Source organism: Rutidosis leptorrhynchoides, unplaced genomic scaffold (assembly GCF_046630445.1).
Source record: "Rutidosis leptorrhynchoides isolate AG116_Rl617_1_P2 unplaced genomic scaffold, CSIRO_AGI_Rlap_v1 contig99, whole genome shotgun sequence".
Taxonomy (NCBI): Eukaryota; Viridiplantae; Streptophyta; class Magnoliopsida; order Asterales; family Asteraceae; genus Rutidosis; species Rutidosis leptorrhynchoides.
The window spans coordinates 1-26,901 of record NW_027266892.1 but is presented as its reverse complement, the minus strand read 5'-3'; the positions used below and the strand labels follow the sequence as shown (position 1 = coordinate 26,901).

General features: G+C 34.5%; 4 protein-coding genes and 1 pseudogene across 4 annotated transcripts; all 5 read left to right on the top strand.

The window, feature by feature from the left end:
- Positions 1–1,668: 1,668 nt before the first annotated feature.
- Positions 1,669–4,411, top strand: LOC139885523 (B3 domain-containing transcription factor FUS3-like). Its single transcript, XM_071869277.1, has 6 exons — positions 1,669–1,926; positions 3,038–3,127; positions 3,270–3,370; positions 3,513–3,559; positions 3,784–3,860; positions 4,073–4,411. The coding sequence occupies exons 1-6, from the start codon at positions 1,669–1,671 to the stop codon at positions 4,409–4,411; spliced, it is 912 nt and encodes a 303-aa protein (XP_071725378.1).
- Positions 4,412–9,160: 4,749 nt separating this feature from the next.
- On the top strand, positions 9,161–10,362 carry LOC139885522 (nudix hydrolase 4-like). Its single transcript, XM_071869276.1, has 5 exons — positions 9,161–9,270; positions 9,693–9,816; positions 9,892–9,975; positions 10,060–10,188; positions 10,270–10,362. Exons 1-5 carry the CDS (start codon positions 9,191–9,193, stop codon positions 10,360–10,362), a joined length of 510 nt encoding a protein of 169 aa, XP_071725377.1. The 5' UTR covers positions 9,161–9,190.
- A 1,467-nt stretch (positions 10,363–11,829) lies between these two features.
- Positions 11,830–15,065, top strand: LOC139885521 (putative disease resistance protein At1g50180). The gene is made up of 3 exons (XM_071869275.1): positions 11,830–12,085; positions 12,154–12,873; positions 13,354–15,065. The coding sequence occupies exons 1-3, from the start codon at positions 11,830–11,832 to the stop codon at positions 15,063–15,065; spliced, it is 2,688 nt and encodes an 895-aa protein (XP_071725376.1).
- A 3,333-nt stretch (positions 15,066–18,398) lies between these two features.
- Positions 18,399–23,159, top strand: LOC139885520 (uncharacterized; annotated as a pseudogene).
- Positions 23,160–25,083: 1,924 nt separating this feature from the next.
- LOC139885537 (probable inactive receptor kinase At1g48480) lies at positions 25,084–26,897 on the top strand (the record flags this gene model as incomplete). The annotated part of the gene is made up of 2 exons (XM_071869289.1): positions 25,084–26,431; positions 26,646–26,897. Coding segments are annotated over exons 1-2 (1,600 nt in total), but the record flags the coding sequence as incomplete, so codon positions are not given.
- Between the last annotated feature and the right edge of the window lie 4 nt (positions 26,898–26,901).

The window sequence follows — 26,901 nt, the reverse complement described above, 5'->3', positions numbered from 1 at the left end:
AATTACAATTAAAATGCTCGTAGCAACTGCATCCTCCCCAATACAACGCACCGCCCTTAGTTGTTATCGACTCAATTTAATTCCTAATATATACATACATAGATGTAAACCAGTATTAATTAATTTTCTGAAAAATTAAAAATGATGGAATAACTGATGAGACTGAACTGAAATAGTGCAAAGCATGTGCCATAATTGGAAAACAAAGCCACTTGGCATTTCCTTTTATTTGCATGTTTTCCACGTGGCTATCATTCCCGGACTTGTAATCCTAAACACATGAGCTGCAAGGTGTTGCCGGTAGGATTTCCGACTTGTCCAATTCCCATTTCTTTCTTTAATTGCATTTCTTTCCTAATGAGTAAATTTTGATTCAAAAAGAGAATCTAAATTAGATTCTATTGTTATTATTAAAACTAAAATCATACCTTTTTAAATTTAAAGGAAAATAAAAGGAACATTTGAGTATCATATGATGATGAATACAAATTTTCAAATCAAATTGCTGCATAATACTATTTCCGTCTTTAAATAATTATCATTTTTATGATTTTATTATTTTAATTGATATTTTTAAAATATCGATACACTTCACGCTTTCTCTTTCGTATTAATATTTTCTAACCCATTAATTTAACCAATAATTTATTAATTAGAAAATAGAGAAAAATGTAAAATGATGATAAATTTTATTATAAAAATAATGTTATTAGTATATGTACGCTTTCTCTTTCGTATTAATATTTTCTAATTCATTAATTTAACCAATAATTTATTAAATGAAAAATAGAGAAAAAATGTAAAATGATGATATATTTTACTATAAAAGATAATGTTGTTAGTATATGTAAAATAATTTAAATTGTAAATTATTCAAAAGAGGTTGGATTACGTCATCAATTTAAATATAGAGGATCATTTATTTGAAGATGGAGAAGAATCGTTTTAGTATTCGATCCCGACATACAAGTATTTTCCCGCTTCTCGCTAAGTTGTAACGTAAGGAGATTTGGAGTGTTCTTGTACAAAGCGGTTTCATATTTTCGCTAGTTTCCAATTCAATAAAGGAAAAAAACTCTCTCTAGATATGAATATTGTCAAGACACCATTGATTTCTGTTTGCATGGTTTCAGAACTTTAGCTCCACCTGTATCTTCTCCTTCCACTCCATTCGTCATTCTAACTTTCCTCGTCTCTCAACCACCACCAATTCTCATAACTTAACCCTAGTTAACTTAATCTCCTTTCTTTCTCTCTTTCTCTAGTTACATATTACACCATGAATGAATCTTTTTTCAACATTTGTCACACAAACCCTAATTTCCTAGCTAGCTAGCCCTCGTGATCTTAATTTTTAAAAAAAAATTGTGAAATTTGATGATATAATTATAAGAAGAGAAGAAAGCTAAAAACTAGGACAATGTAAATTAAACAAATGTCTAAAATTAATGAAAAAAAAAAAATTAAACACAAATTTAACCATTTTCGTCCAGTCTCAAGAAGTTTTTATCTCTGCACATATCAACACACACTCACTCACTCTCATACAATCTTCTTTTTTCATCTCTCTCTCTCTTGCTTTTTTTCTCTCTCTAGAAAAGAGGAGCAGCCAATTAAGGGAGGCCCAAAAAACCCTAAGAACTGAAAAAGAGAGAGATGATGATGATGATGGAGCAGCAGGAGGAAACCGAGGCCTCTCAAATATTAGCAGGTGTTGTGAAGAAGAAAGAAGAAGAGTCTGAAATGGGTCGGGTCGGGTTCTTGACGACCCGTGAAATACAACTTCCCAACAACATTACTGTTAATGTTAATAGAAAGAAAAGAATGGCTAGGCAGAGACGGTCATCTTACTCCAATTCTCCTTTTCCTCCTCACTCGCAAGTGTCACCACCACCACCTCCTCCTCCACCTCCTGTCTCCGCACGTGTGAGATTACTTTTCCCTTTAATTTACTCCAAATTTCATCTTTTTATTTATCTAATTAATTTAAATTACTTCCCTAGTTTTCTAATTAATTAATTAATTTCATGTCTCAAATTAACCCATATCTTAAAATTTGTTATTTTTTGGTATTCTTTCATGTTAATTAGAAAAATATATAAAATAAATGGGTTAATGTTTCTATAATTAGACAACAAATAACATTATACTCTGAAATAAGATTTGAGACGACATGCTTTTGAAGACATATTTCGTAAATATCTATGCTTATTTCACTTAGATTTACTAGTGCAAACATATAAGACATGTCCTTGAATTTTGTAGCTTAATTTGCTTTGCCAAGGTGAAGTGAAAATCGTATATATGCCAACTTGATGAATCTTTGTCGATTGGTTTGTTTATATATTCAAAATTTTATCTCAACCTACATTTTGAGAGAACTTAGATCTGATTTACCAGTTTAATTTTCCAAAGTTCATTACTCGAAGGTAATGCGTATCAATATCTTAAGTTACTAATTAGATCTAGGAATCACATCTACCAAAATTGATTGATAAATTTATTAGATCTATATATATTAATTGATAAATTTGAAGGCATATATAAATCCACCAAGTCCTCGAGTAATTTGATTTAACGTGACACTCTTTGGATACCATAACATCGTATATATAGTTTGGTTAATTTCTGGTAATTATGATTTTAGAGTGTTTTATATCTCAATGCAGGAATGAATTTCTATTGTTTCACTAGTTTCTTTTTTTACATAATATACTGCGCCCTTTATAAGAAATTTCTTTATATATCGGAAACATATATAAACATACTTTGACCATGACAGGCAATGTCTTATTTTGAAGGTAGACAATCTCTTGGATACTAACACATGAGTCTTGCTGTTTAATTCGAGGCAGCAAATTCTTGTTACTACTTCTTTGTCACCATATATAGATGGTTCTATTCATTTTGCCTAATTCTAAAATTGACTGCCTTTAAATTTATGTTCTTAGTCCTTTTCAATTTCATAATGGGTTAATTTACAATCTTTTTGGTTGATTATTTATAAGGTATGTTCTCATATATGCTTCTTGGTCAGGCAATTGATCGGCAGAGACTGATATTCCTTTTTCAAAAGGAACTAAGGAATAGTGATGTTGGAACTCTCAGGAGAATGGTGCTCCCAAAGGTTCGATTAATCAACGTCCTAATGAAAATTCATCAAATTTTGTTTTTATTTCAGCGAGATTGATAAAATTAATTATGATTCATTGCATTTGTTTTGTGTTTGAGGCATGCTCCAATTTTTATTTTATTTTTTATGATTGCAGAGGGCATCGGAGGCTCACCTACCTGCTCTCGAATCTAAAGAAGGAATCAACATCAATATGGACGACTTGGATGGTGTCCACCTCTGGACATTTAAATATAGGTACAAGTATATAGTTTTCTTCAGATAATTAACAAACAAATTACAGTAATGGATATCGCAGATTAAGTTTAATGTATAATCTAAGACTTTGGATGGTACGTCAAATTGTCAACTATAGTAACTCTTGATATCATGTATGCAGGTTTTGGCCCAACAACAATAGTAGAATGTATGTGCTGGAAAATACAGGTACATACGTACATTGTCATGACAATTAATCTAGCTTTGGATGTAGGGTTATAATTTGCCGAACCATGTAAATCCTTCGTCTTGCTTTCTCCTTCTCTTATAACTCTCTTACTTTATTTGTTAAAGTATAGTTGTGCATTCCCGCTGCGAATTGGTGTGATATTTCCCTAACAATTTGGTTGCCTATCGATATTTCTAATTAGCATCTGATATTGGCATTGTAGGGGACTTTGTTTGCTCGCACGGCCTACGCCCCAAAGACTTTATCATTGTGTACCAAGACCCTCAAAATGAGCATTTTGTAAGATATACTATGCCACAATATTTTTTCTTTGTGGTATGTAGGTCACGAGTTCGAATCACGGAAATACTCTTTGCAATTGCAAAGAAAGGTTGCATAAGTCTCGACGTAATCCCCATGCACTAGTTAGTGCATCAGGGATTGACCTTTTACTTTCAATTTACGATCGATCGTTATATGTAGCTAAAATAATGGGTTTTCATTAATTTCAGGTGATTGAAGGAAGGAAGGCTTCAGACAATGTATATATAAGTTCAGCTCATCAACAATTAGCCGAAAACACATGTGTAGATGAAGTAATTAGTACTATTAATCAAGAAGATTACGAGATCAAACCATGCATCTCGTCATCGTCGTTTTATTATCCTCCAATGGACTTTACGTCAGGGATGTCATTTGTGTACGAGACTACTTGCTCCGATGAATTCGCTCTCGATTTCCTCGGCGCTAATTCCCTTACCAACAACTTCTCCAGCACTCAATCTCTTGGAGCCTTTGGTTCCGATGACAATTTGTCCCTTGACGACTTCTACTCGTCGATGCGTCCCTGAATCACTTCGTCGGCATAGTAAGGGGGGTAAATTGATTACTACTAGTATTACTGTTGAGTTATATCATGGAAGATTTTTCACAGAAGAACATCTTCATTTTAGTTTTTTTTTTCTTTTCAAGTTTGGTGTTAAAGTAAATTAAGTATACTGTGTGATCATAAATAATCAGAAACCCAAAAGTTGTAATAACATTTTTAATTAATATTGTCTTTATCTTATTTTGTTTCTCTTAGTGGAATGGAAAGCATTCCTTGCTACTCACTCATTCCACCATCCGTAACTTCTTCAACAAGTTACAACCGATTTACATGCACAAGCTAATTATAGGCTTCTTTTTGTTTCTTAATTATTACTGTTATGGTATCAAATTTTACTGATTGTGGGCATTTAAAACGTTTTGTGCTTAACCCCATGGAATTAGCCAGTAGTGGTGTGCTCCCACCTCAAATAATGAGGTCATGGTTTCGAATCGCGCAGTACGAACACTAACTTACTTGTAACTATTAAAAAATAAAAACGTTTTGTGATTGAATCAATGGAGTACAATATAACTTTATAATATGTGTAGATAGTGGATTAGTCAACAATTTAAATTTAATGGATAATGATTAAAAAAATCATTTTCCTTTGACTTTATTCGTCATTAAAAAAATAATATATAAAAAATAATATATACTACTGTTCCTGTCGTTTTTTCCTATACAAATTATATAAAAACGATGTTAATTATAAATTATGTAGGAACAACGATAATTTCACGGTGCGAGTATCTTTTTGGCTTTACCATATCACCAGATGAAAGTGGTGAAATCCAAATTCTTCCTTGACAACAAATGATTGCAAAAGAGGTAAAATGGTACCTTGACTTTTTTTTTGGGCTGCAAAGTTGTTCTCCATCAATTTATTTTTTTGAGAGATCGACTGATTAAAAATCATGAATGAAAATAGGTGAATCTGTTAAATTAATATTGTAATTGTGATGCTCTAGGATTTTATAAAAAAATATTAATTAACTAAAGTTATTAAATTATGGATATAAAAATTATTTTGGGAGTTAGGACTGAAACAAAACTACTATTTTTGCAACAATATATCAAGTATTATTCTCTCAAGAACCCTATAAAAAAGAAACCATATCTTAATTAATATACAATCTTTCACTGATAGGATCTTCTTCTTTTACTTCTTGTAAATATAGATGTTTAAGAGATATCTCCTACAGAGATCGGAGCTGATGATGAACCGAGACGGGAACGAGGAGAAGAAGAAGAAGAAGAAGAAACCATATCATAATATCTTCTCATAATATATAATCTTTACACTGATGATAGGATTATTTTCTTCTTCTTCTTCTTCTTCTTCTAATTCTTCTTGTTCTTGTAAATACAGTAGATAAAAAAGGCAAACCCCGATGCGTAACTTGTAAATATAGTAGATGTTTAAGAGAAATCTTTAATAGAGATCGGAGTAGATGATGAACCGAGACGGGAGCGAGAACGAGAAAGGCTTTGTTTTTGCAACTCCCTTGGTTGATCACCATATTCTAACCATATTTTCTTCTCTGATTCTTTCTTTATCTTTCTCACTTGGCTATGAACTGCTGCAACTCCCATGTTCCGTTCTTCCTTCTTGTTGTTGAATTTATTTTCCATCTTAAAAACAAAAAAGATTTTAATTTATCTCACTAGAATTATACTTTTTATTTTCTCTATCTATATAATTTGAAGTGAATCAAAATTAAGTTGGATAAGTGAAGGTTGATTGTATTTATATATAGAACGAAGTGGAGACGTGCGAGATTGGGAATTTTCAATTCTTTTCATTGATCAAAGATTTTCCATGTTTTTTGGTCAACTGTTTTTTGTTCTTTAGACGACTTTTTTAGACCATATTCATTGAAAGCATATACTTTTTCTTTTGATAGACATTACAATTATACAGTAATTGTTTGGCTGCTAGTAATAATTACACTATTAACAAGGATTATACTCCACTAAATTACTAGTCAATTTAAAAAGGTTAAAGAAAAACACGTGTAAGGTGTGATTTAGGTTCGAAATTTAGTTTATAAAATCGTGATGGATAAAAAAATGGGAAAAGTTTGCCCAACAATCACTAAGAAAAATACTTGTAGCGATTAATAAAATCTGTTATTTTTATAAGTAAGGGTGCATTTGATTTGGTTTGAAGATTTTTTTTAATATTTAATAATAATTTTAATATATATTATAAAAAATATATATTATTTTTAATATATTTTATATTTTAAGATGGATTGATGAACATTTAATGGGAAAATATCAAAAAAATAAAAACCGCAAATCAAACACATCTTTAATTATAAAAAATATAGATTTTACTAATTGTCACATGTTCATTTTTATTTGCAGTTGGTTCTATAGTTTCGGCTAGTTTTTTGCTACAAAAATTTAAATATGGAGTTAATATACCTCACAATCTTAAAATAAATATGAATTCCAGTTTAAATGTTCAAAAAAAATTTGAAGTTTCTAACTTTTTTTTTTCGAAGGAAGTTATTTATCTAACTTCTAGATATAATATGAAATTAGTCTCATTCATGATAGATCAAATTTTTGGTATTTTCATCACCTTCAAAGTATCATCTCCCTCATTCCAATTTCTGATATTATAGTTATAAGTTTGAATATATCGTCTATGATAATGAATATTGGATTTAAAAATTAACGCTAGCTTTTTTTATTCACGATTTTCGGTATAACTTCTCCTTAGAATATTTCGTATATGATTATGGAGTAACATGTAAGTTATTTTGTTGAAATTTGGATGTATGTAGATAACAATTCTATCTAGATACATTCAATTATTAATGAATCTAAAAAATATATGTGTCAGTTATTTGTACCGGATGGAGAGAGTAATGAATATTGGATTTGAAAGATTATTCACAATCTTATTTGGTATGCATTCTCCTTAGTCGGAATGAAAGGGAGTTCAAATTCAAACATTCTAGTCTTGTAGACGTCGATCAAATGTGAAACTGATTGACCGGAGAGGTTTTGTTGACTTCTTAGAATCTCACTCAGACGTGTACCTAGAAAATGACATTTAAATGATGCGTTGCGTGGTACAATAAATTTTAAACTATTTGAACGAAAAATTCACTTAAATTCTTCAAAATACCTTTTTATGCCTCATTAACTACGATTTGTTTGGACCTAATCGATAATATAAAATTCGATAAATTAATGATTTTATTTTATTAATAATTTTTTCAATTTAAATAAATTTGAAAGTAAATTTTAATAATCTTAATTAACTATTACAGAATAATTTTTAACGGTCCACATAATCCACATGACTTCATTGGAATAAGTGATTCGGCAAAAGACGTAAAATTTATATAATCCACATGACGATCGGAGTTTAGGAATTTAGTTCAATGCCACGTCATGGGGGAATGAACAGATCCATACATGATTTTCTGAATATGGATTGTTGATTCAGCGGCCCGAACAGATTATTGAACATATCTATCTCTTGTAAGGGCCCATGGGTCGTCATGTTCTTTGACTTGAGTTGGGCCGAAACCGAGTTCGCATACACGCAACGCCGACGCGCTCTATATGATTACAACAATTTTTTATTAAAAAAACAATAAAAAAACAATTTTTTATTTTTGTGAATACGACACTTATTACAAATAATATAAAATTTAGCATCAAAGAAACGGCGTTTCTATGCCACGCGCCAAGTCAACGACATTGTCTTCTTAAAATATTTTACTATATCAACATTTTATAATTTTGTATGAAATACAACTTAGTTTTAGGTGAATTAAAAGCTTATTACATTCAATAAAATTCCCAACAACATCTTACTAATCTCTGCTCCTTCCATATTCAAAATATTTATCGATTTTTAGGATTTTTTCTTTTTAAATATGATTCATTTTTAGTGTTTTAATATACTCTTTTTATATGTCTCTAAATTAGAGATATTAATATGTGTGACAGCATAAAAATCGATTTATTCAAAAACGACGATAATATTGAAACGAGATTTTATATATAAAACAATCAATAAACAAGTTAAATATAAGGATTACGATGAAAACATCACGAATTTAATGATGTTATTAATTAGATATACTTGAAAAAATATCACATTATGTTTACGGATAAAATTTATTCTACTAAGTATCTAAAACATTAACTTAAAAAAAAAACCTAAAACAATATTTAACCATGGACAACTATTTCAAATTTTCATTAGAAAATACGATACTAATTTTTGCAAGTGACAACAAATTTTTATAAATGAAACTAATTTCTATGAGCTACAAGAAAAAAAATATTTTGATAACTAACAGCATTTTCTTCAATATTAAGTTTGTTTTAACCTTTACTTAGCAACTTTATTTTCTGAACTAATAGTTATTTAAATAAATTAAAGGAAAATAAAAAAAGAAACTTTAGGTATTGCCAACCAACCGCTCTATGTGCGCGTAGCTTTGTAATTCAAATTTATCATTTCCTCTCTCTTTCTCTCATGTCCTTATTTTTTTTTCCTAATACACATAAATAAATATACACACACTAATTTACACACTCTCAATCTCAAAATTGGGATTTTTTTGATGAAACAATCCAAAATTGGGATTTAATTTGTTCGGTTGAGAGGAGATTTTTCAAAAATATGAAAGGAGGGTTGGCTTTGTTGCTTGCAAATTTTGCAAATTTCTTGAATTTCATTTACCCATACCTGGAAAGAATTCCGGGAAAATTCTTGCCGGTGCAGATGGAAAATATGATGGCTTTGGTAGCTCGTACTGGCAGACTTTTACAACGTTATGATAAAGGGTGTCGCCAAGTTGTTGGGTATCCATCATTTTCTCTCTAATTTTTTTTTTTTTTAAATTTCTTCAATTTGATTTGATTATGAAGGAATTTTTTTACCATTTTTTTGAAAAGGGTTTCTCTGAAATCTATAAAAGTTTGACTTTTTTTTCAAAATTTGATCGATGGGTTGTAATTTATAGCTCTGAATTTTACAATGGGGATTATTGATGTTGAACATTTGGGCATTTTTTGTAATTGGGTGTTTGCAAATTGGATGAACAATGCCCTCCTAGTCAATTTGTGAGATGATTTTGACACCCCAATTGGATTTTTTTTTTTTTTTACATTAAACATTTGTGTTGACTTTTTTTGATATTGCCTTTATTTGCAAGTTGTCTTGCTATGGTTCAATCAAGCATTCATAATCTGACTTTGTCTATTTGTGTTTCCAATTTATTCAGCTGTATCCCTTATAGATATCGAAATGCTAGTCAATTGTCTTCTTTTAATGGAAACCTCATTGAAGAAGAAATGGAAGTTCTTCTTATTAGTTCCCAGAACGGCAATGGGATGTTGTTCCCTAAGGTAGAATCGCGCTTAGGTAGCCCTCACTGTATTATATTTCTGTTTCGGTTTCTAATATTTGTATTGGAACTATAGGGAGGTTGGGAAATCAATGAATCCATGGAAGAGGCAGCAAGACGTGAGACATTGGAAGAAGCTGGTGTGACCGGAAATGTTGAGGTCAGGCAAAATCATTTTAAGTTTATGGAAATGTCAAAATTAAGTGTCTGATTCTAACTTTTATTAATTTGGGAATGGATACAGGATAGATTAGGTAAATGGAGATATAAGAGTAAAAGCCGACCTGTTGTTCATGAAGGCTACATGTTTTCTTTACTAGTGAACAAACAATTCGATCTTTGGCCAGAGAAGAATAATAGAAATCGAAAATGGGTACGTATAAATTTTATAACTTGCATCTTTTCATGTATTTATATACATAAATTTGTTTCCTTTTGCTTAAATTTGTATCAGGCATCAGTCAGTGAAGCACGAGAAGTGTGTAAGCAATGGTGGATGAGAGAAGCTTTAGATGAGTTAGTTCGTAGACAGATCGAGAGGAACTAAAATTCTTTCCTTCTTTTTAGAGGCGCAAAAATGAGAATGAAGTTTATTGTCAGCAAGAAAGTGTTCATTCATGATCCTCCTTTGTTTGTAGTCGTTCTGTTTTTTTTTTTTTTTTTCTTTTAGTTGCAGTCTTGGAAAACTTAAGGTCGTGTTCGTTTTGCATCTGGAGCTTGATCCGACGAACACACCCTAAGTGCAACATCAGGAAATGCTAGTGATTTTTGGAAATGGAATGACTTATATGGTTGAAAAACGGCCAATTCGGGGAGGAGATGGATTTTTGGTCTTGCACTTTTGTAAATTTGAGTCTTTCTTTCTTTCTGTTGATGATGATGTTGTCAATTTTAAGTAATCAATGTAGTTTTGGAATTAATAGGCTTAGAAGATTAGTGTGTTTTCTATTAATATCTTATTATTGTAAATATGAAATGATGTTTTGTATATAAATTTCATGTTTTTTTCTTTATTGTCAAGTATTTTTCTTCTCATTGTAATCTCTGACTAGTTGTTAATCTAGTACCATGCCATTAATCCTTAGTTGAAAATTCAGATCGAAAGAAGCTCAACTTACCAGCTAAGCATGCAAAACAATAAATGTGTTTGATTTCATTTGCTAGTTCAAATGAGACATTACCACGGTCCGGTTTCGATATAACATTCGCAGTTTCATTTTGGGTTTCTTATCCATGGTTCAGATGAGATCTTTAAAGGAGGTTGGGTGCAAAGATCCGGTGGTCGGAGGGGAGGAGTACTTGATGCCGGTGGTGAAGATGTACACGTGACAGTCGTTAGTGTCGATACTTTTCATACTACGATTCAGCCATACTTTCAGATCTTTCAGAATTCAACAATTGGTCCTTGAAGACTGGTTCAGGTACACTAGCACCCTTCCAAAATTCAACAATTGGTCATCATGTCCAGAGGTGAATTTAGAGTAAATCAGTTATATATATTTATTATTTTTGACGGATTAAATCATTTTTCCTCCACTTTTGGTTGTCGGCAGCTATCACATCCAACAAGGCAACTGTCTGTGGGTTCCAAAAATTATCAACCTAGAATTATTTGTACCAAAGACAATACAGGACATTCATCAACGTACAAAACGTTCACGTCCCCACACCCATCCTGGAATCTGAATATAGCTATATAACTGGAAAGAAGAAAGGATCATAATCCATTATAAATAAAGCTTTGCTTAGTGACCGTCCAAAGTTGATAGATAGATAGATAGATGAATTGGACAAAATAATCAATCAGCTTTCCCTATAGTGCAATTATTTTCTTTATTCCTATCTTTATCCTTTGCCTTTTCTTTTTCCTATACGAATACCTTCCTTCTCTCTCACGCGAGAGGGACTTCAGAAGTATTATAAAACACCCACAATATTGTCAACAAAACACCCAATTCGCTCGCTAATATAGATTTTCCTTGTGGAAAGAAAAAAAAAATTACATTTCACAAGAATGGCCGAGTCTGTTGTCTCATCTGTCATTTCTACACTTGGCAACTTGCTCCTTGACGAAGCAAAATTTCTATATGGTGTCAAGGATCAAGTTAAGGAGACGCAAAAAGATCTAATACTTTTGCAAAGTTACTTGCGTGATGCGGATAAAAAGCAACATGACTCTCAAGTTGTTCGTCGCGTGGTTTCTGAGATTAGAGAGCTTGCTTATGATGCTGAAGATATCATCGAATCTTTCGTACTCGCTTCAAAAAAAAGTCAGACTCAAAGAAAGCCAATATTGGCTTCATGAAAGTTGTCAAGAGGTACGCTTGCATCTGTAAAGAGTGGAAACAACTTCATGGTGTTGGCTCCGAGATTAAAGCTATCCAGAGTAAGATCTCTAAGCATGCTGACAACTTGCGGAGGCAGGGGGTAGACCGGATAACAGGAGCAGAAGGCTCAAGCTCTAGTACTACCAGGAGTGATCAACAGTGGAGAAAAACTTATGATCATGATGAAGAAGATGTCGTCGGCTTAAAAGAAGATGCAAAAGCAGTGGCTGCTGAGCTGGTGGCTGCTAAAAGGAAAGAGAGTCGAGTCGTCTCCATCTTCGGAATGGGTGGTATCGGAAAAACAACGCTGGCAAAGAAAGTGTACCATCTTGAAGAGGTGAGAAATCATTTTAATGCCTTCGCTTGGGTCTTTATCTCACAACAATTTAGTGCCGGAGAAGTCCTGAAAAAACTTCTATCCCAACTTTCTACAACTCCAAGTAATGAGTTGACAGATGAAAAAGTGGTAGAGAAGCTTTATGAAGTGCAAAAGGAGCAGAGATGCTTGGTGGTACTAGATGATATTTGGAAAAATGAAGACTGGGACCTTCTAAGACCAGCATTCCCTCGAATTGAAAATAGAGGCAGCAAAATATTGGTCACTACACGCAATAAAGATTTGGCTTCTTATGCTGATCCAAAAGCTTTTGTCCATGAAATCCATTGTTTAAATGAAGACGAGAGTTGGGAGCTATTCAAGAAGAAATCGTACTTCGATCAAGATGACACAGGTACTCATTCTCCACATATTTATTTATTAATTAATATGTTTCGCACCAATAGTTTTTTTATATTTTTCTAGGAATTAGGTAACTTGGATAGATGTTGGAATTTTGGGAAGATTTTATTATGATATGTTACTAGTTAATTACTCTTGGATTGTGGAGAAGTCAAAAAGTCGTCTGGCAAAATATTTTTTTTAATCCATTCTATAATAGTCATAAACACAATTCAATGATTCATATTGGGTTAAAAATAATCAATCAGTTGTTCCCAATACATTTGTCGAGTCCCATTTATATATTGTAAAATCCTTTCATTCTTAAAATAAAAGATACTGAAAAACTTAGCTTAAACAAAAGAATTGGGGATTTTGGATGAGTAAAAAAAAATCAGCTGGGGATGAAACTTTTGGTACGGTAAAATCAATTATTTGGGAGGAAGATTTACAATGAGTTACTAATTGAAGGGGACTGTGTTTCGTTTTGCAGGCAGAGTTGAGGTTGGAAAGGCAATAATGAGAAAGTGTGGAGGTTTACCTTTAGCCTTAGTTGTGATTGGAAGTCTTTTGGCAACAAAGCATTCATTGGATGAGTGGACAAAGGTACACAAAAGATTAGAGTCATATTTAGGAACAGAGTCGTCTGTATATAAGGTCCTAGAATTGAGTTACCATGAGCTGCCATACCATCTGAAGCCATGCTTTCAGTATCTGAGCCACTACCCTGAAGATTTTGGCATTCCTACGGAAGAGTTGATCCAATTGTGGATAGGAGAAGGGTTCATACCGATTGGACAGGAGGAAATGTTGGAAGAGGTGGCCGAAGGATACTTGCAGCAGTTGATAGATAGGTCCATGGTTCAAGTGGGATATCTCTCGGGGTGGACCGGAAGGGTCACAAGTTGCAGACTTCATGACCTCATGCGAGACTTGTCTATATCAATCTCTAAACAAGAATCCTTTTTAGAGAATATTGACAACTTTCAAGATGACATCACTCGACCGATCCGCAGGCTTTCAGTGACTACAGATAATACTGCTCAGGTTTTTGGCAAGCTGCAGGATTCCAGGAACAGAGAAAACATGACTCACCTCCGCTCATTTTTACTCTTGCCTCCGAAACGTTTCGTAGCTTCAAGTGAGCAATTAGGTGACATGGTCCAAAAATACATATTGCTAAGAGTTCTAAAACTGACTAGAATTTTTGGGTCAAAAACATTGCCAGAGGCAATTGGGAGCCTCATTCACTTGAAATCCTTAATTGTTGAAGTCCTCAAGGATCGAAATGATGAATCGGCCTTCGATATACGTATTCCATCATCCATTAGTGGTTTGAGTTGTTTGCTAACGCTAAGGGTAGATTCAGATAGTTGGGCACCAAATATTGAATTTGCATCTGATGTGATATGGAAGTTGCAGCGTTTGAGGCATTTACGGTTTCCCTATAACAGTAGCCTCGTGGGTGGAGTTAATAAGTTGCATTTGCGTGGTATGAGTAATCTGCATACATTAAAGGCCATTAGGGCAGAGTGGTTAGATGTCGAAGAATTAAAAGAGTTGACTAATCTTAGGAAGTTGAAATTAGTTGATGTGGATTCATCATTCGTAGAAAGGTTGAACTCTGTCCTACACATCAACATATCAGGAGGAGTGCTAAATCATCTCCAGAAATTGTCCTTATGTACCATACGGGATTCAGCAGGAATCGACATAACTGGCATAGTATCATCGCCACTTCTTCCCGCTCTAACAAAGTTAAGTGTTTCTGGAAGATTGACAAAGTTTCCAACAGCACACGACTTCCAAGCTAAATTAACATGCTTATGTATGTTTGCTTCTGAACTTGAAGAGGATCCGATGTCTACATTGGAACAGCTCCCTAGTTTAGAGAAGCTCTACTTAGGTCAAAGTACATTTTTAGGGGAAGAGATGGTGTGTTCAGATGGAGGTTTCCCTCAACTCAAAACCGTAATTATTGCGTTGCTGTGTAATCTAAGGGAGTTGACCATTCATAAGGGAGCGATGCGTGTTCTCTCCCATTTGGAGATAAAAAAATGCTGGAGATTGAAGGAAGTTCCAAGTGGATTGAGCCACATCAGTACCCTTGAAAAAGTGGAGATCAATGGGAAGAATTATGCTATTCCAATTGTATGGGATATTCCAATTGAAGGAAGCTCCAAGTGTGAGCAACATCATCGTTAATATTTTGAAAAACTGATAATCAATGGTTGGAAAAACCGATTCGATCGGAATCCGTTACTACTGGATATCTTCATCTCTATGTGATAATCGATTCCATCAATTTGTGGCTCACACTAGATAATCGATTGATGGAATCAATTTTTTTTTTCTCTTCTTCCTTTGCGATCTGATTATGAATGAAGAGTGCCGTAAAAATCTTTACCCTTAACTGTTACATAGTTTTTTTTTTTGGCCGTTTACTCTCTTTTGTGTGAATCAACTTTTGTGTGAGCTGGAATAGTAATTAAAGCTCATTTTGGTTGTTTTTCTTAAATTCTGAATACAATCACCAATGCCTTGAAAGTGTTTGGTGAAATGCCTCAAAGAACAATTGTCTAGCTACCTTATCTTTGTTCGAAACAATTTTTGTCCGAGTCTGACGGTAAGAAATAGCCATACGCAAAACTATTTAATAGAGAGGAATAAAAATGTCATTACCATAATAAAAATGCCTTTGATCGACCATTGTGTGTTGTACTTGCTGAAATAAGACCTGGAAGGTACAGTATATGTTAACTAGGTTGCATGCCCGCAGCCGCATAGCTTGTGGGTGGTATTTTATTTAATCGAGCGATAATTGTTGGGAAGGTATAGGGCAGGAACAATTTACGATATGCACGCGAGTGCGATAACACTAAAAGAGATATATTCAAATTTCTACCAAAATATTTAACTTTGTCCAATATAAAGGAAATCCCCATTTAGTTGCAATTGTGAAGTATGTTCATTACGAACTTGGCACATTCGTAATGGTTAATAATCTAAGTTTGAGTCTTAAGACATATCGATTTTAAACCCAGCCTCAAAGTCGCTTCCCAGATACTGCTGCCTGAATCTTTAACATGCTATTTCCCGTCGATTTATACCTGATTAAAAAACCAATTTCGTCAATGCCTAATTGCAATAGTAGGAATACTAATACATGATGTAGAATAGAGAATGCTTAGTTTAAAATAAACATAATCTTTACGCTGATCCATCAAGTACATGGGAAACATACATTAACAATTATCACATATTGAGTTTGGTTATCGAGACACATTAACGTGAAAACCGCATGCATATAAAGTAAGTTGTAGCTTCTTGCTTCTCTTTTCTTTCTTATTTCTTGTACAAAAATGATTCTATAAAGTGCTCACCTTCTTTGTCATGTGAGACCTCCGGAGAACATGTATAATCCATCTTCCATAGACTGCAAAAAAGCTCCAGACACGGATAATTGCTGAAAACAAATGAGATCGTTTGAAACTCTACAATGCGAAACTCAACCAACATATACATAGTTTGACTGCTCAATTGCTCACAATGAACTAAAATCTACTTGAAAGACTCACAATGGACGGCTAGGATCTATATATGATGGGCGAATCAGTATTCGGATGGCTCGGCCTTGGAAGTTGCAATCGCATGTCGCTGTTGTTGAGGAACCGGTCCCAGTTGTTCTTCAAAATACTGGTAAGCAGATGTATGTGGAAAGTCCTAAAAGGTTTTCGTTTTCCAGGGAAGAGAAATCCTATATGGACGCTTTGACGAAGATCATGGAAGCTGAGAAGGAGCTTCGGGAAGCAAATATAACGACTCCAGAACAATCTCCATTGTTCTCATTTCAGTCAAATGACTCAGAAAAAGTGTGGCTTTCGCAAAGTCTTGTCGGCCATATAAGATATCCAGAGAGTGCTGAATCTCTTATTGGCAGACTGATAGATGAAGCTCCTGTCACGGTTACTCTTCGAATGATCAGTGCCACTGCTATATTGCTAACCTTCACAAACTTTGAGGATCGGGATGCAATTCTTACCCATGGTGAACAATATTGAATTCAACTATTCAATTTAATTCAGAGGAAGATGCTCTCTTTTGGAACTCAACTATAGCTGCGTTTTTGGAGCAACGACGTTCCCTCTCAAAAGATTACGTGGCCTCTCAAGCTATTCGGTTCGTACTTGCTAATCTAAACCCATCACAAAAGCTCCTTTGCTTCTAAAAAGCTCCCATTTTTATGTATTTTTTTTTGTCAATACAGCCCGCGAGAAAGGATACAAGTCAGTAGCTCATCTACTCATGGCAGAGCTTCGACAAGGTGGTAGCAAGAGAGGAAGAAAATGAGGATATGCTGTTTTGAAGGATAGGAAATTAGGGAAGCACAAAGCCACCAATGTAGGAAACTCAGATTCTAACTTTTGTAATGAACAGATGAGATTTGTGGTTTGTGACAAGACAGAGTGGAAAGAACGAACTGAAATTGTCGTCTTTTGAGGAAAAACGACAATTTATTAGAGACGCAGGTTGTAGCTATTTTGGTTGGATATGCCTAGTTCTAATTTTGAGATTACCAGCATGAATCATGATTGATCATTTTTTGGCAGAATGATAAGAAACGATAATTACATCTGGACCCTCAAACTATAGCCTAACAGGTCCCTGAACTTAGCAACGTCAAATTTGGCCACTTAAACTATGCGCCGTTTAATATTTGGGTACATGCCGTTACTCTGTGCTCACATGTCAATAACGGTGTCGTTAACTTAGACAAGACCATTATATCGCAAATATTAATTTGTTAATTTGATAATTTTGCAGCACTCCTGAGTTAGGAAAGCCCTTAGAATTGATTTATAAGGAGTATATTTCATCATCATAGAATTGAATTCTTCACCAACTTGCTTGTTTCTAGTTATTTATCTGTTAATCTTTTGAGTGGTAAGAATGAATTTTGAAATGCAATGATAGATAGATAGATAAATAAATCAGATGAGATCTTGTTGATCTTTATATATGTAGTTGCTCATAGATAAATCGAAAAATGTACAATAGACTAAATGATGGATGTTATTCAAACCTGGAGCATGTAGGTTCATTATCCTGTTCACTATACGCCTGCAATCAATTGAAAAAACAATTAGCAAACACACAAATTTTGAATATACCAAGGGATATATTTTGTGGTGTAGCCATCTACGACTCGAGTTGCGACGAATTTGTCAGGGACTTTCTTGTTGAGCTCCCGGATTATTTCGGAGATACGTCGAGTGATTCCCGAAGTGGGTATGACGTATTCGTCTTCTCTTTCATTCTCTTTAAATGATGATGTGGTCGAGAAATTTCGTTGAAGCAGAAACTGAGGATGATGAAGGTGCTTGTAATTTTCTGATTCAAAGTGAAAGCAGACTTCATCAGAGTAGAGCAAGTCTTTGAAGCCATATTTCCTTCACCGTAATATGTTTGCCTATTTCACCTAAGAGAAACTATCGACATTTAAATCTCGACTCCTGAATGTTTTTCATTTATACTACAATGATCTCTGGGTTTAATTCTTGTGATTGTTACATCCCGTCAGTGTCCTCACTAGGATTTGGTTGGTTTGAGATCACAATGAACAATTCGGTATCCCGTAGACAAGGCAACAACTCGCTAATCTACTAAGCAAGTCTACAACTTGGTAGCTATCAAACGATGCTACAACTCGCTAAGCTATTAAACAAGGCTACAACTCGGTAGCTATTAAATAAGGCTATAACTCCGGTAGCACTAAACGCTAATAAATTGAACAAGTTTACAATTTGGTAACTATTAAACAAGGCTACAACTCACTACAATATTAAACAAGCCTATAACTAGGGAGCTCTAATTAAACAAAGGCTACAACTCGGTAAAATATTTTATACAAGCCTAAAAATCGGAAGCACTAAATAAACAAGGCTACACAACGCTAAGAAATTGAAGAAGGCTACAACTCGGTAATGATTAAACAAGGCTACAACTCCGTAATGAATAAACAAGCCTACAACTCGGGAGCACTAATAAACCAGGCTACAACGAGCTAAGAAATTAAACAAGGCTACAACTCGGTAAAATTTTAAACAAGACTATAACTCGGGAGAACTAATTGTACAAGGGTACAACATGCTAAGAAATTGAACAAAGCTACAACTCGGTAATGATTAAACAAGGCTAAAACTCGGAAGAGCTAATTAAGCAAGGCTACAACACGCTAAGAAATTAAACAAGGTTACAGCTCGGGAGAACTTATTGAACAATTTTACAACACGCTAAGAAATTGAACAAAGCTACAACTCGGTAAAATGTTAAAAAAGTTTACAACTCGGGAAAACTAATTGAACAAGTTTACAACTCTGTATCGATTAAACAAGGCTACAACTCGGGAGCACTAATTAAACAAGGCTACAACACGCTAAGAAATTAAACAAGGCTACAACTCTGTTACAATTAAAAAAGGCTACAAGTCGGGAGAACTAATTGAACAATTTTATAACACGCTAAGATATTAAACAAGGCTACAAGCTTTTAAATATTAAACAAGGCCACAACTCAGTCACAATTAAACAAGGCTACAACCCACTAAAATATTAAACAAGCCTATAACTCGGGAGCTCTAATTAAACAAGCCTATAACTTGCGTTGTACTGAGTCGTAGGTTTGTTAAGAGCTTTCTGAGTTGAAGGCTTGTTTAATAGCTTACCGAATTGTACCGAGTTGTAGGTTTGTTTAAATTTTAGCTGCCTACTTATAGGCTTGTTAAGTATCTTAGCGAGCGGTAGCCTTGTTTAATAGCTATCGAGTTGTTGCCCTGTTTAATATCTTAGCGAGTTATAGGGTTGTTTAATTAGAGCTCCCGAGTTATAGGCTTGTTTAATATTTATCGAGTTGTAATCTTGTTTAACATTTACCGAGTTGTAGCCTTGTTTAAATTCTTAGCGAGTTTGAACAGATATTATTGATGTTCGATTAAAACATTCAGGAGTCGAGATTTAAATGTTGATATTAGTAAATTCAAAGTGTCATGTTATGTTGAGAAAGTCTTTCCATGTTAATTCATTTAGAAGTGTTCTATCCCAATCTTTACAATTCTACACGTAAATGATCAAAACAATTACTTCATATTTTCTTTAAATTAGTTCGAAAATCACAAGTTATGAAAATGAAAATATGTTTAAAATGTCATGTATCGGAGGACGAAGGGAGTGCATCCTTGTAAGTACATAATCCTTGTAAGTACATAACATTACACTTTGAATTTTTTAATATCTGACATTTAAATCAATGATCGAACATCAATGATCTCTGTTCAAACTAGCTAAGAATTTAAACAACTCGATAAATGTTAAAGAAGATTACAACTCGGTAAATATTAAACAAGCTTATAACTCGGGAGCTCTAATTAAACTTGAATTTTTACTCTTCTTCCTCGTGAGTAAGGGGAATTTTGTAAGAAAAGAATGATGCTAAGATACAGAATTCCCAACCCACCGATTTGGGGAATGTTGAAAAAAATTATGACGGATTAACTGATTTTACGTCTACCCATTTCATCAAATCTATGAATCTTGGGTTCTATTTGAGGAGGTAAATGAGGGAAGTAACAATCTCGGGGTTGTGGTGAATCCTGTTCGTCTGTCGAGTCTTGGAGAATTTGCGACACCTCAGTTTGTTGCTGATAAGTTTATACAGGCTGAAAAGAAAAAAGGTAGCTTTTTGTCCAAGTTCAATCTAAAAAGCTAAAAATTTTGATCTTGATAGGTTGTAGTTCAATATGAGTTCTTGATGAAAAATATTGCTTTATGAAATGCTGAATTCCGACACTATATATATGATCAAATGGAACTGCTAGACTTATTGAACTCCAAATCCGATTCGGGTCATCATTAATTTTCTCTCTTTTGAACTTGTTCAATGGAAGGAAATGTCATTGTCCTTGCAGAGGTGTGATCATGGCCGTTAAAACTGATTACTACAAGACTTTGAAAGTTGATAGGACTGCTTCATTGAAGGAGATTAAGAACTCTTAATTGAAACTTGCTCGTAAGGTCAGTTCCGTTTGTTCAATTGTAGTTTTCATTGATGTATGCTTGCTTAGTGAAATTAGTTCTAAAAATCCTTTTTTTGGGGACAATGGTAGCTACCCTTCATGTAAATGTGCAATCTTGTATTGAAAATACGGTTTCGAGTAGTGTAGATTAGCTTAATGCTTCAAATTGTTTGTGGAACAGTATCACCCAGATATGAATAAGAGTCCTGGTTCTGAAGAGAAGTTTAAAGAGATAAGTGCTGCATATGAGGTTAATTTGTCGTCTCTTCAAATGTTGTCACTGCTTAGCTCTTTTATGTCGGATTTATCGTTTAGAATTTTTCTGTTGTTGAAGTTTTGTGCTGTGGAAGAATTTCTAGGTCCTATCCGATAATGAGAAAAAGTCCGTTTATGATCGCTATGGGGAGGAAGGTTTACAAGGTGAATTTAATTGTTCTGGCAACACTTCCGAGGTTGGTTGCTTCTTATCCATTGTCCAAATTCATGAATTTCTACTTTTTTCTGTGGTAGATTTGAATTTATGGTTTTCGTTTCTAGGTAGATCCCTTTGATATTTACAACACATTCTTCGGTGGTCCAAATGGATTCTTTGGTGGGATGGGTGAATCTGGAGGCATGAACTTTAATTTTGTGAACAAGAGAAGCACTGACCTTGACAATCGATAAATACCTGTCAACATAAATTTCTTTCTCTATACATGTGAGAAGAAAATCCATTGTGACACTCGAATTTTGTTTTTGTATTAGGTATAATCTTAATCTGAGTCTTGAAGAATCGGTTTTTGGTGGAGAGCGGCAAATCGAATTCCCTTGTTTTGAAACGTGTGGCGACTGTGGAGGAACGGGTGCTAAATCGAGTAACTGCATCCAGTCATGTTCTGAATGTGGGGGAAGAGGCGGAGTGATGGAAACCCAGAGAACACCGTTTGGAGTCATGTCACAGGTAATTGTAATTCTAGGTATATATTTATTTTCAGCTACCGATTTTTCTTCAGATTCCCCATCTCATCCATGATATTTGCATATTTTCAGTTATCTTCCTGCTTTAAGTGCAATGGTAATGGCAAGGTAATTACTGAGAATTGTCCAAAATGTGGAGGCAATGGTAGAGTGCACTCAAAGCGAACCATGAATGTGGTCATCCCACCAGGTGTTTACAGCGGAGCCACTATGCAAATTCGAGGAGAGGGAAATTTTGATAAGGAAAAGTAAGGCATCTATCTAGTCTATACATTATTTATCGAACAAAACCTGTATTTTACTAGAGAGAAACTCACAGTAGCCGATTACTCTTCTTTCCCGGGCAGTGGCTATGCAGGGGAACTCTATATAACCGTCCATGTAAATGGAAAGCGAGGAATTCATAGGGATGGTCTTAATCTTGTCTCAGAGATCAATATTGATTACACTGATGCTATAATAGGAACCAAAATCAAGGTAACTCATTGGAATGTAACTTTGCATTCTTCATACATAAGCTTTTGTGAAAAAAACCGATAAAACAGTCTCGAGCTTCTTATTGCTGGGAAATTGTGTGAAAGTTGCTTCAAATAGACCTTTTATTTAAAAATTGCAGGTCGAAACAGTTGAAGGTAGCAAAGATCTTCGAATTCCGTCAGGAATTCAGCCAGGCGAGACGGTGAAACTGTCACGTATGGGAGTTCCTGACATCAACAAACCTTCTGTGAGAGGAGATCATCATTTTATTGTAAAGGTTTCTATCCCAAAAGATACCAGGTCTGAGTTATTGCATGTTATTTTTCTTCCATTAATCATGTACTGTACATATTTTTCATAGTATTTTCCTTGGAACTGACAGCAATGAAGAACGCAAACTTATCAAGGAACTTTCTCGATTCAAGTCTAATAAAAAAGACTCCTCCGATGAATTTGGTATTTTCTATTTCTTGAATATATCAATGTATACGAGTTGAACTAGGATTTTTCAATATAGTGAATTTCTGTGTTTCAAACTGTCCAGGGACTTTTCAGAAAAATAATGCTTATTCCAATAAGGGGAATAAAACATCTCTTTGGAACTCCATCAAGTCCTTCATGGGGTATATTATATTATATTATATTTATTTATGTTTCTTCTTTTTGTCACACTTGCTGTTGGGAAAATAATTTTTATTCTATCGTCTAATAACAGGCAAAGGCAGTCTCGTGATGGGTTTTCATCGATTAGCATAGACAAATCAGCATCATCATTGTGGATGGCAAACTAGATTCCTCACAAATGGTCACAACTTGCATCATTCTCATTGAACTTGTATTTACATCATAGTTGGTAAGAAAGCATTATTTCCAAAAAGAAATCGCAATAGAAGAAGACTACAGTAAGTTAGTAAGAATATTTCTTATCCTAGTAAAAAAAAAATAGGCTTCACCAAATTTAGACATGGCGGGATCATAGTCTGTCATCAGTTTTGCCAATATAGTAGTAAATGATATGTAAAATGTATGTTTGGTTTGGTATTTTGAGCATGTTCCGTCTCGCTCTAAACATCATAGTATTATTTTGTATCGATTCTTTTACCATTGTGTATTGACTCGGAAAGTCGACTTACCATTTTACCTGCATTCTTGTTCTGTGGGTATCGTCTCATTATATAGCACCAACCTACTGAACAAAAGTAGAAGATAATAAAATTTAGGAGAAATTTTAGGTGAGTCTTAGATTATAATGCTAGATTGTGTATACAAATGTTTGAATGCCTTTCTCTATAAATGTTTTATCTATTTATAGGTCTTGGATATAGTTGTTGTAAGAATAAACGTTAAGCGCGATTGGGTGAGTTAAATTTCGGCACACGATATAACCCACGTTATGCTCGCTCGAGCGAGCTATCCGGACGGTTTGAATTACGCTTTATGCGATTTGATCCGCTCGACTTGGATCGACACTTTCAGCTAGTTTTCTTAGTGCTTTTCTTTCTACACAGAAAACAGTAGGACTAAGACTAACACAATCAAAACCAAGCCGAGTACAGATCCCATAGAAATTCCGGGAATTGCTCCACCGGACAACATCTAATTATCATATAATAATAATAATAATAAAGGACAAAGATGGGGACTGGCTAATTATAGCCGTTATTAACAAAGGACGAACGGACCCTTCATGCTTTTATTTTGTCATCTCTACATTACATGATTAATTAATTTTGGTATTTTTTCCATATTTCTAAACGTCCTTTTCTTTTATTCACATGTTTTTTTTAAAAAACCTAATAAATAATAATTAGACTAACATGTTTTATGCAATCAATTCTGATTTTTTTTTTTTTAATTTCAAAAATAAAATAAAATTCTGAACTTTTTATGAAAGAGCAAAATTGGGATAATAAATATGGAAATAAATTCTCATTCAACCGACAGTCATCTTTTTTTTAAAAGAAAAAACATCTTTTCTAATTATAGCTCAACTAACATTGAACTATTTTTCACACTCTACTCTATTATTGCAGGCATGAAGTTATAACATTTTAATGGCTTGACTTGCTATTTATTACACGAAATATGTCCCATTTTCACAAAACAAATGTTATCTACTTTAAACAAATTTTTATTTTATTATTTATGATTTTAAAGATGATGCGTTCGTTGGAGGATTGGACATATTCGAGATATCCAAAAAATATATTTTTTATCATTTTTATAAAAAATAAATCTTTTAAAAATTATTCTGAACATGCTTTCAATACGAGACAAGCTCGCACCTTAATTTTTGAAGTAGTAAATATGAACTTCCAAAAGAGGATAGAAACAATTTTTAATCCACTAGAAAACATGAATTAAAAAACAAATTCAGTAGAGTAAGGAAAAAAAGACAAATTTAAAAGAGTACTTAGAAAATGAAATTACATAATTAAAAAAATATATTTTTATTTTTTATTCATCAAGAAATGAAAAAGTAAATGAAAAAAGTTGACTAATTTATCTCTCTGTCTGTCTCTCTACTAACTTTGTAAAAACAATCAATCCTTCTTCACACTCACATCACACTGTTTGACAGCTAGGGTTCATCCATCTCTAAACTTTCTCTCTCTAAAAACCTCCATTAATGGCTCCAAATTAGAAACACCCATAAGTAAAAAGCTCATAGATTTTCATACCCAACTAATAAAAATCCAAACTATTTCCATCTTCATGAAAATGCAGACCGGAAATCTTATCGTCGTCTTCTTCACGCTTGTTCATCTCCTCCATTGCTCATTTTCAGATCTCTCTCAGGACAGAGAAGCTCTGCTCCGCCTCCGTTCTTCTGTTGGAGGAAAAATCCATCTCTGGAACGTCACCGCTTCCTCACCCTGCAAATGGAATGGAGTCAGCTGCGAGAACAACCGCGTCACGGTGCTCCGGCTGCCTGGAAAATCTCTCGCCGGCGAACTCCCCACCGGCATTTTCAGTAACTTGACGGAGCTTCGAACTCTCAGCCTCCGACTAAATGCTCTCACCGGGAAGCTTCCGTCGGATCTCGCTTCTTGTAAGAGTTTAAGGAATCTTTATCTACAAGGAAACAAGTTTTCCGGTGAGATCCCTGAATTTTTGCCCTTTTTGCATGATCTAGTTCGCTTGAATCTCGCGAGCAACAATTTTTCTGGGCAGATTCCGGCGAGTTTCAGTAATTTAACTAGGCTGAGGACTTTGTATTTGGAAAACAATCAGCTTTCCGGCTCAATTCCGGTTGGTTTGAACTTACCGGACCTTAGTCAGTTCAACGTGTCTAATAATCTGTTAAAAGGTTCTATTCCGGCCAAGTTACAGTCTTTTCATGACACTTCGTTTTTGGGTAATTCATTGTTATGTGGCAAACCATTGGTAGCTTGTAGTGGAGCCATTAGTATTCCTGCTAAGCCCATTGTCGTTGAAGGAGACAATAATAGTATGAATAAGAAGAAAAAGAAGTTATCCGGTGGAGCAATTGCCGGAATTGCAATCGGATCTGTACTCGGCTTGGTTTTGATTGTGTTGGTCCTATTGTTTCTGTGTAGAAAGAAAAGCACTAAGAAAACTAGCTCCATCGACATTGCGGCAATTAGCAAAGAAGTTGAGATGCCAGGGGAGAAATCTGTTGGGGAGGTGCAAACTGGTGGCTATTCTGCAATTTCGGCTGCCGCCGCCGCGGCAATGTCCGGAAGTAATAATGGAAAAGGTGTTGAAACTATCGGTGCCAGTGAAAAGAAGTTGATTTTCTTCGGAAATCAAGCTAAAGTATTCGATTTGGAGGACTTGCTGAGAGCTTCTGCTGAGGTTTTGGGAAAGGGTACGTTTGGGACTGCATATAAGGCAGTTCTTGAAATGGGAACAGTGGTAGCTGTGAAGAGGTTGAGAGATGTAAACATTTCCGAGAATGAGTTTAGAGAAAAGATAGAAGCTGTTGGGACTATGGATCATGAGAATTTGGTTCCTCTTAGAGCTTATTATTACAGCAGAGACGAGAAACTTCTCGTGCACGATTACATGCCAATGGGGAGCTTGTCTGCTCTTTTACATGGTGAGAATCTCTTATACTTGAGATTTCTTCTTTTTTCGGATCATTAATCAATCTTTCATGTCAAAAGTAGTTTTGGATGTTTGATTTGAAGGTTGTTGAATAGAATGATGAGTAGATCTTTCTGATGATTTCTTATGGTTAGCTTCTTGATAAAGTATTTGCCATATGGTTGTTGCTGCCTATATTTAATGTTGGCTTGTTTTTGTCGATACAGGAAACAAAGGAGCTGGGCGGACACCATTGAATTGGGATTTGAGATGGAGTATTGCACTTGGCGCTGCTCGTGGCGTCGACTACCTTCACTCTCAAGGTCCAAATGTTTCCCATGGGAACATTAAGTCATCCAACGTCCTCCTCTCCAAATCCTATGAAGCACGAGTCTCCGATTTCGGATTAGTCCACCTCGTAGGCCCATCATCCGCGCCAAACCGAGTCGCTGGGTACCGTGCGCCAGAAGTAACTGATCCTCG

Bases quoted from the DNA above. Each gene is read 5' to 3' on its own strand.
- LOC139885523 (XM_071869277.1), top strand. From the start codon at position 1,669: ATGGAGCAGCAGGAGGAAACCGAGGCCTCTCAAATATTAGCAGGTGTT. The intron at 1,927-3,037 runs GTGAGATTACTT...CTTCTTGGTCAG, and splicing joins CACCTCCTGTCTCCGCACGT to GCAATTGATCGGCAGAGACT. The intron at 3,128-3,269 runs GTTCGATTAATC...TTATGATTGCAG, and splicing joins GGAGAATGGTGCTCCCAAAG to AGGGCATCGGAGGCTCACCT.
- LOC139885522 (XM_071869276.1), top strand. From the start codon at position 9,191: ATGGAAAATATGATGGCTTTGGTAGCTCGTACTGGCAGACTTTTACAA. The intron at 9,976-10,059 runs GTCAGGCAAAAT...GAATGGATACAG, and splicing joins GTGTGACCGGAAATGTTGAG to GATAGATTAGGTAAATGGAG. The intron at 10,189-10,269 runs GTACGTATAAAT...AATTTGTATCAG, and splicing joins ATAATAGAAATCGAAAATGG to GCATCAGTCAGTGAAGCACG.
- LOC139885521 (XM_071869275.1), top strand. From the start codon at position 11,830: ATGGCCGAGTCTGTTGTCTCATCTGTCATTTCTACACTTGGCAACTTG. The intron at 12,086-12,153 runs GTCAGACTCAAA...GCATCTGTAAAG, and splicing joins CGTACTCGCTTCAAAAAAAA to AGTGGAAACAACTTCATGGT. The intron at 12,874-13,353 runs GTACTCATTCTC...TTCGTTTTGCAG, and splicing joins CTTCGATCAAGATGACACAG to GCAGAGTTGAGGTTGGAAAG.